Source organism: Sus scrofa, chromosome 2, assembly GCF_000003025.6.
Source record: "Sus scrofa isolate TJ Tabasco breed Duroc chromosome 2, Sscrofa11.1, whole genome shotgun sequence".
Classification (NCBI taxonomy): Eukaryota; Metazoa; Chordata; class Mammalia; order Artiodactyla; family Suidae; genus Sus; species Sus scrofa.
In genome coordinates this window covers 86893822-86913707 of record NC_010444.4, presented here as the reverse complement: position 1 = coordinate 86913707, position 19886 = coordinate 86893822, and the positions used below count along the sequence as shown (strand labels likewise).

General features: G+C 36.5%; 1 protein-coding gene across 2 annotated transcripts in view; it reads left to right on the top strand.

The window, feature by feature from the left end:
* AP3B1 (adaptor related protein complex 3 beta 1 subunit) overlaps positions 1-19886 on the top strand; it is a 266801-nt gene that overhangs the window by 229015 nt on the left and 17900 nt on the right. For both annotated transcript variants that reach the window (XM_021076471.1, NM_001098585.1), the window contains 3 exon segments: positions 2769-3000; positions 7463-7547; positions 19877-19886. The exon segment at positions 19877-19886 is cut by the window's right edge and continues 88 nt beyond it. In XM_021076471.1, coding sequence (XP_020932130.1) covers positions 2769-3000; positions 7463-7547; positions 19877-19886 — 327 coding nt within the window.

Sequence of the window (19886 nt, the reverse complement as noted above, 5' to 3'; positions counted from 1 at the left end):
CTACCCAAGATGATCCGTTTTGTTCAAGCTTCTTAAATATCTACCTTTTTTTCTTAAACTTAAATTCTCATTTTCATAGCCCCCATCTAGGTCATTCTATTTAATTTACCTTTCACGTCTTTTTTAACATTTAATAAGATTATCGTTATTTATAAAATGTGAAGTTAGAAAAGTCATTGACAATATTTGGCATCTGAGACTATAAGCCACCACCGATCATATATGTTTCTGGAATGTAAATAACTAACCTGATGTACAAAATGTTGAACTAAAATCTTGCTCTCTTGTTAGCATTAATTGTATTATGTATGGAAGCTGATGAAGGATTTAGGGAACCTGCTGGTTTTATTGAATAAAATATCACCTATGTAATTTAGATGCTGGAGAGGGTTTGCTGAATATGACTTGTATGATCTTAAAAAATACAATTAAAAAACAAATGTTGGAGTTCCCGTCGTGGCGCAATGGAAATGGATCCGACTAGGAACCATGGGGTTGCGGGTTCAATCCTTGGCCTCGCTCAGTGGGTTAAGGATCTGGCGTTGGCCATGAGCTGTGGTGTAGGTCCAGATGCGGCCCGGATCCTGCATTACTGTGGCTCTGGCATAGGTTGGCAGCTACAGCTCCAGTTGGACCCCTAGCGTGGGAACCTCCATATGCCACGGATGTGGCCCTAAAGTGACAAAGAAGACAACAAGTGTTTTCAGCATCAGCCCTGTTCTGTAGTGAAAAAAGCATGTGGCACTTAGCACAAAGTGCCATTTATGAGCTGTTTTTTGTGGAAGAACGCATAGGCTTCTTTGCATTATCATAGGTAAATTTTGAGGATTTTCAGGGAGGACCTTTTTTCAGTATTAACTTCATTAGTACTTCTTGAATAGTGGAGAGAATCACTGTTTTTCTCCATGTGCACATCTCTTAGCATTCTAATTACTATAATAGAGGGGCAGAATTTTGAGACAAAGTAGAAAAAAAATATTTGGACCATGTGTCCCAGGATTAGATTGAGAGAGAGAATCAATAAACCAACTAAGACAGGTTGATAACTCTTAAATGACTGAAGGCATGCCTTCAAAGAACCTTATATGGTGTTTAGAGTACTGATTGCTGGCTGCTTGTAATCCAGACTCCTGCTTCTGTTCTGTTTTTCTCATGGTACTCTAACATGCCTCTTTCCAGCTTTCTTATTTTGTGTGCATGATTTATAACTCTTAGATTTTTGTTGATGAACTTTAAATTATTAACATTATGACTAAGTTTTTAATGTCATCAGATGTCGGTGCATAGTGAACATGTTGAATAGATTAATACGTACTCTCGCAATCATAAAAGAAAACCTAGTTTGGGAGACAACACTTCCTAAAGCTAGTTAGGAAGAAAATCTTGATTAGGCCTATTTAATTACAAATTGATTTTTTTTTTTTAAAGCTTACCCATGTCAGGTCAAGCCTCATGCAATATGTTGAATGGAAAGATAGCCCCCATATGATTTTAGAATGGACTGTTTCTTCATTTAATATACTACCTCCAATTCCACTCACAATTGAATTTAACTAAAAGAGTCTAAAATTCAGGGGAAGAATAAATAAATGACTAGTCAAGAAAATATTGGGAGGAGGGGTAGAGAAGTGAGGGATGCTTTGTTTTGCCAAACAAGCAAATCGTATTATAGGGCTGTAAGAAAAGAAACAATGTGGTCCTGGTTTAACAGCTCTATCAAGGTCCAAAAATGTCTCCAAATACAGGGAGTTCCTGTTGTGGCACAGTGGGAACAAATCTGACTAGTAACCAGGTTGTGGTTTGATTCCTGGTGGCCTTGCTCAGTGGGTTAAGGATCCGGCACTGCCGTGAGCTGTGGTGTAGGCTGAAGACTCAGCTCGGATCCTGCATTGTTGTGGCTGTGGCGCAGGCCAGCAGCTACAGCTCTGATTCAACCCCGAGCCTGGGAACTTCCACATGCCACAGGTATGGCCCTAAAAAGCAAAAAGAAAAAAACAAAAAAACTTTCCAAATACATAAATTGCTAGAATGTTTGCATTTACACATAATTAAGGAAAAGCTAATTACCTTGTACAGATCATTTGTTAGGTATTTGGAGAAAATTAAATATGGAGTCAGTAGACCTAAATCAGTTCCTCATAAATTAAAAATTATAACCATGAAAGCTCTAGAAGAAAATGTAAGTGAATAGTAGTTATCTAATCTCAAAGTAGGAAAGATCTTTTGTCATTAAAGCAAAGGAAGAACCACCTTGAAAAGGAGATCATAGTCTTCAGTTTACAGTGAAAGAAATTCAAGTTGAAAAAAGTTAAAGGAATCACAATTGAAAATAAAGTATAATGGCAGATGATGATGTCCTGCAGTTCAAACCCAAGAAAATCAGATGACAAATTGTTATAATTAATAAGAAAGTTTGCAAAATATCCAAATATAATGTACTTAAGAAAAAAGTTTATAAGCTCTTAAAAATTGAGTATATAACTGTATTACCTTCTTATTAGATGTAGATTGACAAAATATTTTAATATATGCCTGCAGACTACCAAAGAATTTTAATATTGTTTTGAAGGCATTTACTTTATATTTGTATATAATTTCTGATTTCAAATCTATGTATAAGATAGCTTACTAAATGTATGTTATTGTGGTTTGTATAATACGTTAGGGAAAACAGGAGTTAAATGTTATGAATTTTTGTGTATTTTCTAAGGGGGTTAAAAACTATATTCACTAATTCACCTTTTTTGTCTTTTTCCAATGTGCCATAGGTCAGTACTCCTGTCTTTGTACCAATGACGACTCATGTGCTGCTTCATCGGATGAGTGGGAAAGGACTAGCGGCCCATTATTCCTTTCCAAGACAGCCTTGCATTTTTGGTGACAAGATGGTCTCTGTGCAAATAACATTGAATAATACCACTGATCGGAAGATAGAAAATATCCACATAGGGGAGAAGAAACTTCCTATGGGCATGCAAATGCATGTTTTTAATCCAATAGGTAAATCTTAATTCTCATTTAAAACTTTATCTCCTAGTTAGATGTGTTCCTTTTCAAAGTAAAGTAGAATACATGTTATTTTATTGACGTATCATCCTCAGTTTATATTTGCTTTTCCTTTGTAAACTATACTTATCATATAAGATAAATACATTTTTTTAAACCTTAATGAATCAGGTGCCAGCAATAGCCATAGCAGTACTGATGAAAAAATGGGTCTGGCCAATTAAAATTGGCCCCCATTTTTCCTATCTGCATCACCTTCCCCCACCTTTCTTTCTGGTCAGCTCCATTCCCTGCATGATTCGAGTCTGCCTTTTCTATGCACAACCTCCCATATCTCTCCTTCGCTGCTTCACTGCCCATTCTGTAGTTTGAAAAGTGAAGGAAGCAGAGACAGAGAGGGGGTGTGCTATTCCTCTTGTCTTCCTTTCCAGATATAGAAAGCAGAGTAGCCCACAGTATGTTACTGGTATTTTTATACATCATGTGTTTTAATCTTCTGCCACCCATTTAAAAATCAATTGACATTAAAGCCCAAGCCCAGAAAAGCACAAGGTTATGGCAGTTCGTGGTGCTTTATTCCCACATGCAGCACAATGGGCAGAGGCCGAGCAGGCTGCCCCTCCATGCTCCATGCAGCATGTGCTTCCCAGGCCACCTCAGTGCCCATTGTATCATACTGTCTCACCAACTGTCACCCCCCTTCCATTTTTTACTTATTTTACCAAATATGCACCTTTTAAAAATTATCTTTGTATGGCTTACTTGAGTTAAAAATAGTATAGTAACTAGGATGACTATCTGTTCTTTCTGTTGGTATAAGTGGAGGCAGTCCTAAAGGTGAAAGCTTCAGGCAAAATCTCAACTGAAAATGATAGAAGGTTTCTATCATTGAACCTTTGAAATGTTACAATCAGAAAGCTCCAGGTGATTCCTTTTTATAATCCTTTAGGTGACAAAGCCTTTTGACTAGGTAACTATGCCTTCTTTACTAGTTATTTTCTGTCACATAACTATTCTGTTTTTCTTCATCTTTGCCTGAGCTCTTTGACATTGTTGAATTCTGTCCTATGGTGGTTTTGAGTCATTCAGTAAAGGAAGTCATTCTTTGGGTCCTGTTTCTACAAAGGAATAAAACAATTCCTGACGCATGAAATATGCTCGAGTTAGTGAGTTGATTTCAGAACACACTTAGTACCCGTTTTAAAAAAAAAAAAAATGTGGGTAATTAAGACACCATTTAAAGAATACAAGGTGTCCTGATTTTTATTTAATTATTTTTGAAGTTAATATATTGCTGAGGAATTAACGAATATCCCAATTTGCATTCTTCTTTATTGCTTGATATCCAGCTTTTTTTACCTAGTTAAAAAATTAGTCTAGTTTAAAAAGGGTCAAGCTGCTGATATATGAATCGTGTGAAGGTTGAAAATGTTATCCAAAGGTTAAAACAGTAGAACAGTATTAACATCTCTTTGAGCTGGCATAATAAGTCGATGAGTTGACCTTTCGTTGGCCTATGTAGAATAGAAGAAATAAATATAATAAATTTCATAGTATGGCCTTAACACAAAAATAAAATACGAATATATGCCATTACCTCAGTACTAGTAATAGACTTTCTTTTCTCTTCTTAGACAAAATTTTCTGGCTTTTGGTGTTTCATTTGTTTCATGGGCATTTATTGAATACCCTCAAGATTCAGAGTTCTTGCCTATACAGTATGTGTTTGTATATAATAACCACCTAGTCTCTTTGATCAGTAGATAACAGTAGAATTCAGAGTATGATATATCTTAATTAGTCCTCCAAAAACATCTTAAGACTGCAACAAAGAACAGATACCACATTTTCCTCTTTTTGTGAAATAAGGGCACTAAGATACCTGTTTTATTTAATAAGCACATATGTGTATGGTAAGAAGTCCAATAGCTTTCTTATTTGTCACCAGTCTGTTCTCTTTTTCTCTATGACTTTTATCAGGATTTTGGCCCACCTTTAGCAAGAAACTGGATTCCTTATAAGAGTATTAGGAATAAAGGGCAGTTTTCCCCAAGGAGATCAGGTACATGAATATAAGAGTCTGAAAACACACACATTCTGCACTATATTCAGTGACTTTATGTTAGCAGTTGACAAGTTTGAGTTCAGCTAAGATTTCATGAGTTACTGTACCACTGTCACATCGAAGTATATGGCATCCTGTGTGATTTCATTTGTTGTTATTAATGGTGTGGTGTAATAGGGCCACTGTTTTTCAGCCATTTCTATATAACCCTCTCATGTATAGAGCAGTGATCCAGAAGCAGTTTCCAAATACAGACACCTGATCAAATAAACTTTCCCAATGTAGTAGGCTTCAAATGTTATAAAAATCTATTATATGAATAATTTTATGCTGATCACTTTGCTCTTGAAGCGTTCATATAATAAAACATGCCATTGATCATGAACTATCCTCCAGAATTAGTATGGTACTAAGCTCACAGTTAATTATCTTAAGACTGAGGATGTTATGAAACTCTGTCAGAGTGCTGTCAACAAGGTGTCTTGAGAGCTGTCACTTTGTCAGATGAAATACGGGGTTACATGGTGTAGAGAGATCTAAGTCCTAAATGTCATCGTGTTTTGGAGATGACAGCATTTGCTACAAATGTGGTGTCAGCTGCAAACAAGACCAAACCCCTCTATATCTATGACGGTTGAGGATTCACTAAAGAATAGCCTTGAGCAGTGTGACTGACAGCTGTGAATTGATAAGGTGTAGCTTTAAGCAAAATGCAAGGAAACTATTCTTAAAGTTATTTACTCTACAATAAAGCCTGTTTGCTAAAGATTAGGTAGCAAGCCTTCTGGTACCATCCTGGTAAATGTTGGATTTATAAACAAATGAACTTCAAACTGGAATCAGCAAACCAGCTACTAAGCAAGCAAACCAGTAACACTTTATAAATCAGCATCAAACAAATACCTTCTTCTAATGCCTAATCTTCATTGAACCTTTGAGATATAAAAATACTTCTTAGGCGTTCTCATCATGGCTCAGTGGTTAACGAACCCAACAAGTATCCATGAGGACGTGGGCGGGTTCCATCCCTGGCCTTGCTCAGTGGGTTAAAGTATCCAGCATTGCCGTGAGCTGTGGTGTAGGTCACACATGTCGCTCAGATCCCATATTGCCTTGAGCTGTGGCACAAGCTGGCAGCTGTAGCTCGGATTTGACCCCTAGCCTGGGAACCTCTGTATGCCATGGGTGCAGCCCTAGAAAGACAAAAAAAGGACAAAAATAAAATAAAAATACTTTTTAATATCTTAAGTTTATTGAATTATTCTTCTGTCCTGTCTGAACCATCATTTCTATAATGGTTAGCCTTGAACGGCAAATTATACTTACCAACAAGCCCTAGGATGGTCACAGTCTACTGGATTAGTGCGTGCTTGTTAGAATGTAACTCCATCTAACAATGTACATGCAGAAGAGGTAACACCTAAATATCAAGCTACTATGCAGTATGACTACAGTTATACTGGAGACTTTAAGCACAGTAGAAAACAAAAGTGAATGGTTTTTCTTTAAATATATAATTATACATAAATATTTATACTAACTAGGAATATTTTAAGATCCCTCGTTATTCTCTTGTACATCATTACATTTTGACTTTGGAATCGTAAGCAAAATAAAATGCTGTTTGTCTTGAGTTTTATCATTGTCAACTGAAAAACACCCGTGTTGTATATCAAAATAGTTAACTTTCCATACTTGATTCGTTGATAGATGAAGCTTCAAAGATTACAAATCTATAAAATGTCATTTTATTATTTCATTTTCAAGATAACCTAATCTGTTATCAATTTTCTTTTAGTAATTTGAATAATGCAATTAGACTTAGGTTTTGGTTCGCATAATGCCAATTGTCTTGATTAACTTCTTAGGACGCAAATTCATTTCATCTTCCATCTTTGCTTTAATTTGCACGTGTTAAATTTTGGATTTTTTTTTCCCCAGTGGAAATCTAGAACATTGTTTAAAATTTATGTTCTGTACCTATAGAGTAAATATTCCATAATTTTAAGCACCCAGAGTCTAGCACATAATCTCTTAAAAGCACCCAGAGTATACTGCAGTTGTTCCAGACAGGAAAACATTTATTTCCTTCTCACCTTCCGTGCCTATGAAGACATTACTATAAAACATGAAATGGCTAAGGATGAGGTATATTTGAAACAAGTAGGTGTGATGTGTTCATTGAAATATGCACAGAATTAAGTTGTGAAAAAGAAAGCCTTCATGTGAAGTTACTTTATAATTTGCTTTAATATTCTTAGTTTGAAATTTTTTTTTACAAGCTGTCCTTAAATCTGATTGTTTTAAACTACGGACATAGGTTTTCGGTGTTTAGTTTGGCTCTTTTTCACATGCTACCTGTTTTCATGTCTAAATTATCTTACTTCCTAGGATCTCTTGAGCCTGGGGGATCCATTACTGTTTCAATGGGTATTGACTTTTGTGATTCCACTCAGACTGCCAGTTTGCAGTTGTGGTAAGTTCAATTATTCTTCTATATTTCATATTACCTACAAAGGATAGATAGCAGATCAGAATCTAGGCTTTAACAGCTTTTTCTCTGAGAGACAAAACACTTACACAAATGTGCTTTTCTTTGGCAATGTTTAGACTGCCATGGAATAGCTGTACAAATTGTGTATAATATATGTATTTTTACACAAACTATAGTTACACACCTAGCCATTACAGTCTGCCATATGTGGTTGAATTTCATGGTTTGTTGGTTAAAGTAAGAAGCTACTGCTAACCAAATTTTTTTTTCTTTTTTCTGTTTTTTTTTTTGCTTAACAGTTTTGGAAATTTTATGAGAAAATTCAGAAGAAATTAAAAACCTTAGTAATACTGTTCGCTAGCCCAGAGAAGATATATTTTGAAATATTTTAAATGTTATCTCAAACCTCTTAAGTGGAGAATTATTGATTCTATCAGTATTGAAAAGTCATACATTTTTCCCTTTTTCCTTTAATTTACAAACTGCTTTTGATGAAATTCAAAAAAGAACATTTATCAGGTGGCAAAGGTTTCACTGGTGAATACTATTCAAAAGAGCTTTTCTAAGATTGGGTTTTTTCAATGTTACAGTTTACATATAATATTTTATACATTTCTGATGAAATCCAGAAACAATTAGCAAATTAGTACACTACTATATTCATGCACCTTTAAGAATTTTCCTTGAACTCATTTCTTTTATATCTTTCTGCCCTAAGATGTGATTTGTTATTTTGATTCGAGGTGGCTTTGTTTTTATTTCTAAAAAGAATTCAGTCATTTTATTTATGTAAATTTTAGCCAGCTTCTAACAGAATTTGTTATACTAAAAATCTCCAAGTTTAGGAAATAGACACTTTTAAATAAGTGTATAGGTCAAATATAGTGAACCTTTCTTTTTCATTCACCTTTTCAGTTTACCAGTAATTCAGGCCTAATATTATACCATTTGTCGCTGAGAACCTGCAGTGATGAATATAAGCCATGTAGCATAACACATTGATTTTATGCAGATCATCACCTTTATGTTTTGGGAGGTCTGCTATATTAGTGATATATAAAAACTGATTACTTTTCCCAACATTGCCTAGTAATTGTTTATTATTTTTCTATTAGACAAACAACACAGATCAATATTCCTGAGCCCAAGACTATGAGTAACATCACTCTAAATAGATTTGCCTCCAACGCCAGAGGTATATTCATTTTAATGATTTCGACAATGTGAGCCCAATGACAAAGCTTATGCACTAAGTTAGGACAAAATTTGAGAACTAAAAAAATTATTTTTGCTTTTCAGTGTATATAAAAAAACATTTTGTATTTCTGCATAACAAGGTGGGGCTTTTAAAAATATTTTTTCATGACATGCATTTTCTCTTTAGTCCATTGGACAAGATTTGCATCTTGTCTTTCACAATGAAGTCCCCTCAGGGATAAGTATTTAGGTAGCGTACAATTTTTATCTTACGTTGTAAACTGTCCACGAACAATCTTTTCTCATCTTCTCCTAGGCTAATTTTAGGAAACTTTATTTTGGATAGAAAACAGACTTAGCTGCTATCTCAAGCACTTGCTTTAATATGTTTTTCTGTTGTGAAGGTATAAATTAGTTATTTTAGATTTTTATCAAGCATATAAGCACACTAGATCAAAAATTATTTTGTGTGTGTGTTTCAAAAAGAACACTTTGTCTTGCATCAGATGTAATTGATCCTGAAGCAGTGTAATCACAATTACTCACTTTCTTAATTGGCCTGCCCAAAATCAGAAAATGGAAACCGATCGACAGTGTTTAAATCAATAGCTTCATAGTAGTGCAAGTGGGGGTAGGGAGATAGTGGTAATGGGTAGATCAATTGGTCTTAGATGCCAATCACTGACAGTGCCCTTTGCATAGTAAATAGCACTTTTTGCTTAGTGATGTGCTGTATTAGTCTTGGATGTCCAGTAAATAGGGGAAGAAAGCAAAAATGGCTGATGCTGAATTTTTTCCTCAAAATACGTTATACAAATCAATACATAAAATTATGGGTAATAGAGCATATTTGATAAGAAGCCTTCAGAAAGGCTAAGAACATGGACTATGAGCCATTCAGCATAGGTATGCTTCTCTTTATTAAAAGAAAAAGGAACGAGAGTACATGATCCTACTTAAGCTTCTAGATTAATTCTCTGTATCATTAGAGTTATATGATACATATATAGATGGATAAAACTATTATATATAACTATATAGTTATATGGATACTTGATAAGTATTAATGTCTTTTTTTTGCTTTGTATCTTAAATGGTCATCAAATTAAGTCCTTGATTAAATTTGTTGAGATTGAAAATGTGTATAATATATATAAATGTATCTCTCTAAAAGTAGATGCAGTGCATAAACAGGTCTCATCCTTGTGATCAGCAGGCATAAACATATTAACTAGTATGAAATTACATGGCTTGGCTCAAGTTAGAGGGCTGAGCACTAGTATCCACCCCTCTTTTTGCCCAAAATCCATTAAAAAGGTGAAAATACATTCTTTAATAGAGAATGAGCACTAAAAAGAGAAAGAGTGCCATTAGCTGACCAGAAATTGTGAAGAATTATTGGCAGTTAGAAAGCAAATGGGAGCAGGTAAACAATAACAGAGAAAATAAAAACCACAGAGCAAAACACTCATGGGAAAAACTACTACAATGGTAAGAACAAATCTGGCAGATGATCAAACAGAAAGTAAGCAGGAGAAAAGAAAAGTTAGGGTAAGACAGTATTAGGGAATTAAAGAACTACTTCCAACCCCCAGGTTCCACAGCCTTGCCCCCAGCAGCAGCCAGCACACACTGAGTCAGAGACCTAAGAATTACCTGTAAGGAAGGTGAACAACTGCTTGCTTGGGAAGGACTTTTAGTGAGGACGTGGGGGCCTAAGAGAACACAAGCGTTGGGTTTGTAGGAAGGAGGCAGGATGGTGGGAGATGAGATGAAATGCACTCTGTCCGAAAGAGTGATATTCTCAAGTCGTCTACCACCAGGGTAGAGCCAGTCTTATGTCTGTTGGTGGAGACAAGGCCATTGCCTACCTACCTCCCAACTTCATGATCATGTAACTAGTCATGTCTCACCCACGTTAAGAAAACTCTAGTCAGAGAAAAGGCCCATAGAAATAACACTCCCCTGTATCAAGCAGTTGCTCTGTGCCAGGCACTGTTTTAAACACTTGTGTTGTATGTGTAAATTTACCTAATTCTCAAAACATTCATAAGAGTATTAATTATCATCCCACTTTAGAGGTGAGTAAACTAAGGCAAAGGGAGAAAACTTGTCTAAAATCTCGTAGCTAATAGGCAGCAGAATTTGGCTGTGTTTGTAAGTTGAAACTAGTCCTTCATTATAAATGAAACACAGTTTAGGATGATCAAGCTTTTGAAGGGAAACCGTCGATTTGAAAGGGAAAGGTCAGAATGTCTCCAAAGACTCACAGATCATGAAGGGAGCAGACAATTTGAGAAAGAGAAGAGATATCTCTAAAAATTACAAAGAAGAAACTGTCTTGGCTCAGCGGTAACAAACCCGACTAGTATCCATGAGGATTCAGATTCGATGCCTGGCCCCCGTCAGTGGGTTAAGGATCCAGCCTTGCGGTGAACTGTGGTGCTGTGGTGTAGGTCATAGACACGGCTCAGATACGACATCGTTGTGGCTGTGGTGTGGACCGGCAGCTGTAGGTCCGATTCAGCCCCTAGCCTGGGAACTTCCATATGCTGCAGGTGCAGCCCTAAAAAGACAAAGATAAATTAATTAATTAATTAATTTTTAAAAATAAAATAAAAATTACAAAGACTATATGGTTCAAGAGAACACTACAACTGTAAAGCAAGAATGCATTGCTTACTTTGAAAAGGAGTAATTAGGCAATCTAAAATATAGTCTCAGAGATCTAATGCCAAAAGGAATTCAGTGGGTGAATGATAGACTGGACACAACCGAAAACTGACACAGTGTTCCATAAGAGGAGTCAGGGAATTCAGACAAAAAGACAGAGATGGAAAATATGAAAGAAAATTTAAAAGAACTAACTCACCTAGTAGGAGATCTAAAAGGAAAGAAAAGAGACAATGGAGAGAAGAAATAATTAAAGAAGTAAATTCTAGGAGAAAATTTTCCCAAGCAAAAGAAATGTATAAGCCTTCAGATTAAAAGGACCCATCAAAGGCCAAACAGGATGAACATGAACATCTAGCAAAAAGGCCACATCCTGGTAGAATTTTCGATAAGGAGAGAATCACTCCAGTATCTTCAGAAAGAAGAAAAGCAGCTTACCTAAAAATGAACAAAAAGACGATTGGAATCAGATTTCTCATCAATATTGTCGTCAATTCTGGTGACCAGAAGGCAAGGTACATGACCTTTAAAATTTGAGAAAACCAACTAGACATTTTTTTCAGAAAAGCAAAGATTCTATCAGTTTACCACCCATAGACCCTTTCTAGAAAGGATTACTCAAAGATGTACTGTCATAATTTTTTTAAAATTTGAGACAGAGAAAAGCAGAATTTAAAAAAACAAAGAATTCTGCCTGTAAAATCTATCAATGTGTAAAAATTGTCCACATCTAATGTGAAAAATAAATTTTAACTCTCTGGGATCACAATCTCAACATGGACAAGTGCGAGGAGGAGTGATGGTGTTCTTGTCATGCTTGGCAAGAGGATTGATTGATGGCAAAAAAAAGAAGTTTAACTATGGTTTAAAATGTTAAAGTTAACCTCTGAATTAATGGAAATATGATGTATTATAACCTCCAAATGACTGGAGAGAAGCATAAAAGGAGTGCCTAAAACTCGACCAGTTTATTAATGAAGCGGGAAAAGAAAAAAGCATGGCAAATAAAAAACAAAATAAGATGGCTGGAAGGGGCCATACATAGTAGTTATCAGAATCGATGTCAGTAAGTTAAATTCCACTTATATCAAACATGTAAAAACCCAACATACACTTTTTATATTAACCCCACCTAAAAAAAGGATGGCAGAGAAAAATGGAGAATAAAAAAATAAAATGTGTATGTGTGTTTATTATCAGACATACAAGTTACCTGTCATCACACGAAATATCAGAAACATTCTCTTTTAAGTCAGTAAAGCAAAACAAGGTTACCCTCTTTCAACACTATTTCATGTTTTAGTGGAAGTTCTAACCAATACAGGAAGACAAGTAAAAATAGTTGAGGTATAAATCCTAGAGAGAAAGACACAAAATTATCATTTTACTCAATACGTAATTACTGACCCACAAAGTCTTGAAATCTACAGAAAATCTGTTATTTAAACTAACAAGTTAGGAAGATGGTACAAATCACTATATAAAAATCATTAAGATTTCTACATAAGAGGAATAACCAATTTAAGATATGAATAACATTATATGAACAACAAAAGGAATGAATTAATGAGAACTATGTGGGAATTTACAAAAAGAGTTGAAACTTTCCTGAAGGCCAAAAAAGATACAAATAAAATTATAAACATGTCGTGTTCCTAAATGGGACATAGTACTCTCCCTCAAGTTAATCTTCAAATTCCTTGTGATTCTATGCTAAATTGCAGTAAGCCTTTTCAAGGAACTTAACAAATTTCTAAAATTCACCTGGAAAAAAGAATGTCCAAGAAATGTTCAAAACAAAATTTAAATGAAAAAAGCCTTTTTCAATAATAACTTCTAATTATTATTTTAAGTCACAAGAATATATTTTTTTAATGTAATTGGCTATTGGCACAGGAATCAATGAAACAAAATAGAGAATTTAGAAATTTACAAATTTTGTATATCATAAAGATAATGTTTCAAATCAGTGGGGAGAGAATGGACCATTGAATAGATGGTGTGAGGACTACTATCTAGAAGAAATAAAGATACCCTCCCCCACAAATTATTCCAAAATGAATTACAGAGGGATTTATGATTTAATCATAGAAAATATAAGAGTATTTAGAAATTATATAGACAAATATTTTTATACTCTTTGGGGCAAAATTCAAGCAAGACGCAATAGCCAGAAAACTATACAGATTGACAGATATGACTATTAAAATTTTTAACTCTATAAAGAAGAAAAAATAGATATCAGAATAGGTAAGAGGTGGTGAGAAAGTATTACAGCACATTTAGGAGACAGAAGTTTAGTAACCAGAAGTTCTAATAAAGAACACTCATAATCAGTAACAAGGAATCTAATGTAAAAGTGGAACAAGGTCGAGAATAGTTCATTAACAAAAAAAGAAATGCAAATGGCCAATAATATATCCATTGTCAGTAGTAGACAGGAAAATAAAAAAAAATTTCATCCATCAGATTTGCGAAATTGTTTTTGGCTGCGCCCATCACATGTGAAAGTTCCTGAGCTAGGGATCAAAGCTGTGCCACACCAGTGACCCAGCCTGCTGCAGTGGCAAAGCCAGATCCTTAACCTCTGTGCCACAAGGGAACTCCTGCAAATTTTAAAATGATTTTAATGTCTGACAAGAAGGGTACAGAAGAACATGTAGTCTTGTGTATTGCTTTTTGGCACCACTTTGTTTAGGTCAGTTAGGCAATATCTAGCTAAATGCCAAATATTCATACTCTTCAACTTAGTGACTTCATTTCTAGGGTCTCAGGCTTTGGGAAATATTGGTGCTTATGCTGAAGAAATAGATCTATCCAAGGGCATTAACTGAGCATTGTTTGTAAAGGGGATGTATGCAAATGATAATTGTTGGTGGAATATGTAAATAAATTATACTACTTCCCTATTATGTATGTAGGTTTTAAGTATCTACTGTGGATTAAGCTCCATACTGGGTTATCTTATTCATTAAATCATTAAAACTAGCCTGCAAGGTAAGTGCCATTTTTCTCATGGCATAGATAAGGAAACTTGAGTCTCCCAATGGTTAGACTACATGTCCATTTCTCTTACCTAGAAAATTTACCAGTTTGGATCCTAGGGGTCTGCAAAATGAGGTTATAGGCATTGCAATTAAATACAGAACAAGTGGAATTTTGTCTTATATTAAACTGTTACGCCATCTGATCCCATGTAATTAGGCTATTTAGGGCTACCTAATAATAGTACTTTGTTGACCTGGTAAATTGTTAATTCCATTAAATTTACATCTATCATTACTCATTTTCACCGTTCCCTTATCCATGTCAAGCCCTCTGTGTTTAGCCCCATGTTCAACCAAAGGAGAGGAGATGAAAAAAAAAGGAGGGGGATAAAGGAGAAGAAAAGCTGTAAGGAGAGAGAAATGAACAATTTTTAAAAGACAGAATATTTAAAAGGAGGTACATAGAAAATGGTGGAGGACATCCTAGAACACTGACATGAGTGAAAGTACAGTTTCCCCAAAATAAAGAGGAAACATTCCACCTTACTCCCTGCTCGGCCAGACCTTGCTTAGAAGCTGAGACTGGCTTATAAAGTATGTTATGTACTAGTTACATTAATTAGGTGTTGCATTCAGTTGTTTGTAACAGAAACCCAACTGTAGTGACTTCATCAAATGGAGTTTATTATTCTCCTGGCATAAGAAGAACAGAAGTCAGCAGTTCAGAGCAGCTTGAGCAGCTCTACAGTGTCTTCTGGTACAAGGCCTTCCCAGCTTTTTGTTCCATATGTGCCAATTTCCTTAGCATGTGCCAGTCATTCTCAGGGTCACAGGATGGCAATTCTACTTCCAGGATTCTGTCTGCATTCCAGGCCGAAAAAGGTGAAATGGAAAGAGGAGCCACATCTGTGTCAGAAAAGCAAAGCTTTCCCAGAAGTCCAAGTAGACTTCTGTTCAGACTTCAGGGGTCATGACTGGGTCACTGACCACTCCTACTTATAGTGTGGAGGTGGGTGCATTGTGTACCTGGAAAAATCCAGGATTATGTCAGGAGAGAAGAAAAAGAAAGTAGATCCTGAGTAAGCAATGAGTCGTGTCTGCCGCAGCAGTGTTCCAATTTTATTTTGCCTCAAGAGACCCATTTTACATGCACTTAAGTTAGTTTTTCATATGTAATTGTGTTAATCATTTCACCAACCACAGAAAATAAAACATGCATTACCCAAAAGTAACAAAAGCAAGACATATACAGTCGAGTTGTATACATCAGTCTCTAACAAATTGGTTGTTGCCTCTGGGGACCTTTAGGACTAACGCTTTTCCCCCAAACTTAAGCCTGCTTCTTACCCACCTTGATTTTCATATATGGCTTAGAAAGCAAATCTCCTTTCCTTCTTCCTCTGGTCTCCCACCCTTCTCCCTGGGCTTCAGTGCTGTAGAGCAACCTTTAACCACTGGAGTAAATAGTATCCTTCAGAAGCATTGGAAAGGAGAAGGCCAGTCATCACATCTGTAATTTAAAAGAACACGTGAGAAAAGCTAGTGTAGTACATATAATCTAACCCAGTGGCCCCTAACTTTTAAAAGTGTATACTTCTATTAGGCCGTGGCTCAGTGGTTAACAAATCCAACTAGGGACCATGAGGTTGCGGGTTCGATCCCTGGCCTCGCTCAGTAGGTTAAGGATCCGGCGTTGCCGTGAGCTCTGGTGTAGGTCGCAGACATGGCTCGGATCCTGTGTTGCTGTGGCTCAGGCGTAGGCTGGCAGCAGCAGCTCTGAGTAGACCCCTAGCCTGGGAACCTCCATTTGCCTTGGTTGCAGCCCTAGAAAAGACAAAAAGACCAAAAAAAAGGGTATACTTCTATTAGTAAAGTATTTCTGCCAGTTACTCCCTGTATGTATTGTGTGTGTGTCTCACTGTGCTATCGTATTATGTATGCACAAAGATACCATGTACAGACAAAAATAGAACTTGAAAAGGAATGAGGAAAAAAAAAATTGAACTGTTTTTTTTTTCTCAGTGGCTTTTCTACCTCAGTGGAGTGCCTTGTCCTTTCCCACTTTGCAGAACACTGGTTTATCTAGTTTTTTCAACCTGAAATGTTATATTAACACTAAATTAGTGTTAAATATAAAATGTAAAGTATATATATCCATTTATGCTTTTATCAGCCTTCCCATATTTCTCTTACTGTGCCTTAGCCTTCCATTGCATCAGGCCTGGCTTATCCTACCCTCTCTTTCTTAAGAGCTCCTCTGCTGTTTTCAGAGGAAACATCATGCTCCATTCCAGGGCTGACCCATTCACCTAGTTTTTATGTTCTTAATCCCAGCCTCCTTTACCTTCTCTAAGACCTGACTCTGTTCTTTGTTTCTTTCCCACCAGCCTTTACATATGCTCAAGATTCCTTAAGCATTTTTCTTTTGCCTCTGCATCTCAGGAAGCTTCTGCCGCTTTCTGCTCTTTCGCTGCCAGTCTTCCCATTCACCCTTCAACTGCCTCCTGCCTTCTTCCTCCAGTTTGAACTGCATCGCTAAATCCACAGGTACATCTGCTTCTTTTGAGTCCTCCCTGACACACCTTTTTCTACCTAACCACTCCTTCCTAGGCTCTTCTGCAAGTTGTACCGCTTCAGTTTTCACTACGTGCAGGTCTTCCCCAGGTTTGCACCTTATCCTTTTTCTTGGTATGGCCTCTTCCTGTGTGATCTTATCTGCTTGTAAGCTCTCAGCCCTTCCCTGTACCCTTGTAGCTACTTCCAAACTTGTATAGACTGCCCTGACCTCTTTTCAAATTCCTGATTTGTATTTCCAGTTATCTGCTAAATATCTCTTCCTCGTTACCTCTGTGGTACTCAAAATATAACATGATTAAAGCCAGGTTATTTTGTTAAATCCCTAAAGCTGCTCTTCTTCAGGAGAGGAAGTCATTCTCCCAGTCACTCATATTAGACGGTTCAGTCTCTTCCTCCCATCCGTCACCAGATCTGTCCCTTTTAACTCTAAAATACCCCCAACTTCCCCATTCCCAGTGCTGCCCACCCTAGGGAAGCAACCTTATATAGTGGAATAAAAAGTATGTGTGTGTGTGTTTGTGTGTGTGTACACATATATGCACATATATGGCAGCAAGCATTATATAGCAGCCTTTGGAGTAGGGTTGACAAGTAGACCTGGATTCAGAGCCCAGTGCTGTTGTGTTCAGCTCTTCTTACTAGCTCTGTGACCTTGGGCATGTTGTTTAACTTCTCTTATTAGGGGTAACGGGCTACCTCTTAGGATCATTGTTAGGTTGTATTAAAGTAAAATGCATTGTCAATGCTAAAAACCCCTGCCTAGACTGTTAGCTAGATCCCTTCCTTACCTACCTGCCTGGAGTTTCTTCTCCACTCCACCTTACGCACTGCCAGCAGAATTTCTGAAATATAGATGGGATCGATCTTTTTATTTGCACATATCAAAAGTCTCTGGTAGTTTTCTGTTTTTTCAGGAACTTTGTGATATGAGTAATCATACACTTTGTCCTGGAAACCAGGGCACTTCAGAGAGTGAAAGGAGGTGTTGACAAGATTCCAGGACAGCTGCCATGGAAGTACTGTGGCTAATGGTGGTGCTGTGTAGACTGTTCTTTGGACACACCGTACTGCTCGCCATTCCCAGAATAGAGGTCTAGAATTCCTACCCTGCCCTCTCCCTGCTTTGGGAAGTCAGTTTCTCTCTCCCCCTCTCCTTCAGAATTCATCAGTCCCTCCTCCTGGACTGTGATCCTTTCCACAGATCTCAAACATAGCACTTACCTTTCTTTTATAAACATAATTGAACTCTTTCTGTCTCACTAGACTTGTGAACTTCAAGGACCAATTTTACTTGTCTTTAAATCCCCAGACACTCACACAGTACATGGGATCAAGTTTGTATTCAGTAAATGTTTATTGAATTAATAAATAAGTTGGATTTAGTGATTTGCCTTGTGCAATCCACCTGTGAATAATTCAAAACATTCTTTTTTTTTAATTCAGAACATTATTTGATTTTTTTTTTTTTTTTTTTTTAGTCTAGTCCTTACCTCGTTTCATAAAAAATACATAAGGAGTTCCCGTCGTGGCGCAGTGGTTAATGAATCCGACTAGGAACCATGAGGTTGCAGGTTCGATCCCTGCCCTTGCTTAGTGGGTTAAGGATCCGGCGTTGCCGTGAGCTGTGGTGTAGGTCGCAGACGTGGCTCGGATCCCATGTTGCTGTGGCTCTGGCGTAGGCTGGTGGCTACAGCTCTGATTCGACCCCTAGCCTGGGAACCTCCATATGCCACAGGAGCAGCCCTAGAGGAAAAAAAAAGGCAAAAAGACAAAAAAAAAAAAAAAAATACATGAGGCAGCTTAAAAGAATATAATATATAATAACATAAAATCAAAGTGGATTTTCTTTTTTTCTTTACGTTTTAATACTTGTTCCTACCCCACCCTTCAAGGAAGTATTTTTCTTAACCTAATGTTTGGTGTTTTCTTATTCACAATATCCATCTCCATAGCCACCTTCCCACTGGCCAGTTCTAACACAAAAGTAGAATTCCTTCTGTGGGACTTTAAGGAAAGCTTTTTCTTTCCTGATGAAAAGGAACAGATTGAGTTGGCCCAGTTATGCACTGCTCTTCTTCATCACTCTTCCTTCTTCAGTGGAACTGACGAGTGGTACCTAAAGAGGAAGCAGCCATTCGGCAACCATGAGGATGAGAGTCAACACACTGGGGATGGTGGAGTTGAAAAGCAAGAGGAACTTGGGTTCCTAGCCTCATGTTTAAGGCACTGAACCAGCCTTTGACTGGTACCTTCCAGGATTACTTATATACTGAACAGTAAACACCTGGTTCTCAAAAAGTTGTCAGTTGGATTTTCTGCCTCTTTGCAGCCAAACATGTTGCTAACTGATACACTCATTAACCTAACTTCAAACGTGTAACTTTTAAAAATTTTTTAAGCAGTCATAGTAATTTTTATAGAGCAGTTTCATAAGCTTTAAATGAAATAAATGCACTTGGTATTGTTTTTCTATCTGATAAATTTACAAAGTTGCCTTTCCTGTTATTTGAAATAACTTTACTACGTGTTGGTCAATAATGTCAGTGAATAATCCTGCTAGAAAATAAAGGTTTATGTTTTAAGAAAGCAAGTTTGCAAATGAATAGTTTTATTAGCACATATCTTTACATAGTATTTTCACTCCATTTTATCCTTTATTAAAAATTAATATTTTATATACATGTATGTATTTTCTACTTGAGATAACAGGTGTATTTCCCTGCAAAAAGTGTTGAGAAATTTTTCAAACCTTTTTAAGTTTGGTATTTAAGCCAAGAAGACCTTCGTATGCTTTAATTGCACCTATTTTAACTGCATAGTATTAAGAAGACTTTATTTATTAAGCATTTCATCAGCTTTAATGTGTTTTTTCCTTAGTACCAAGGAT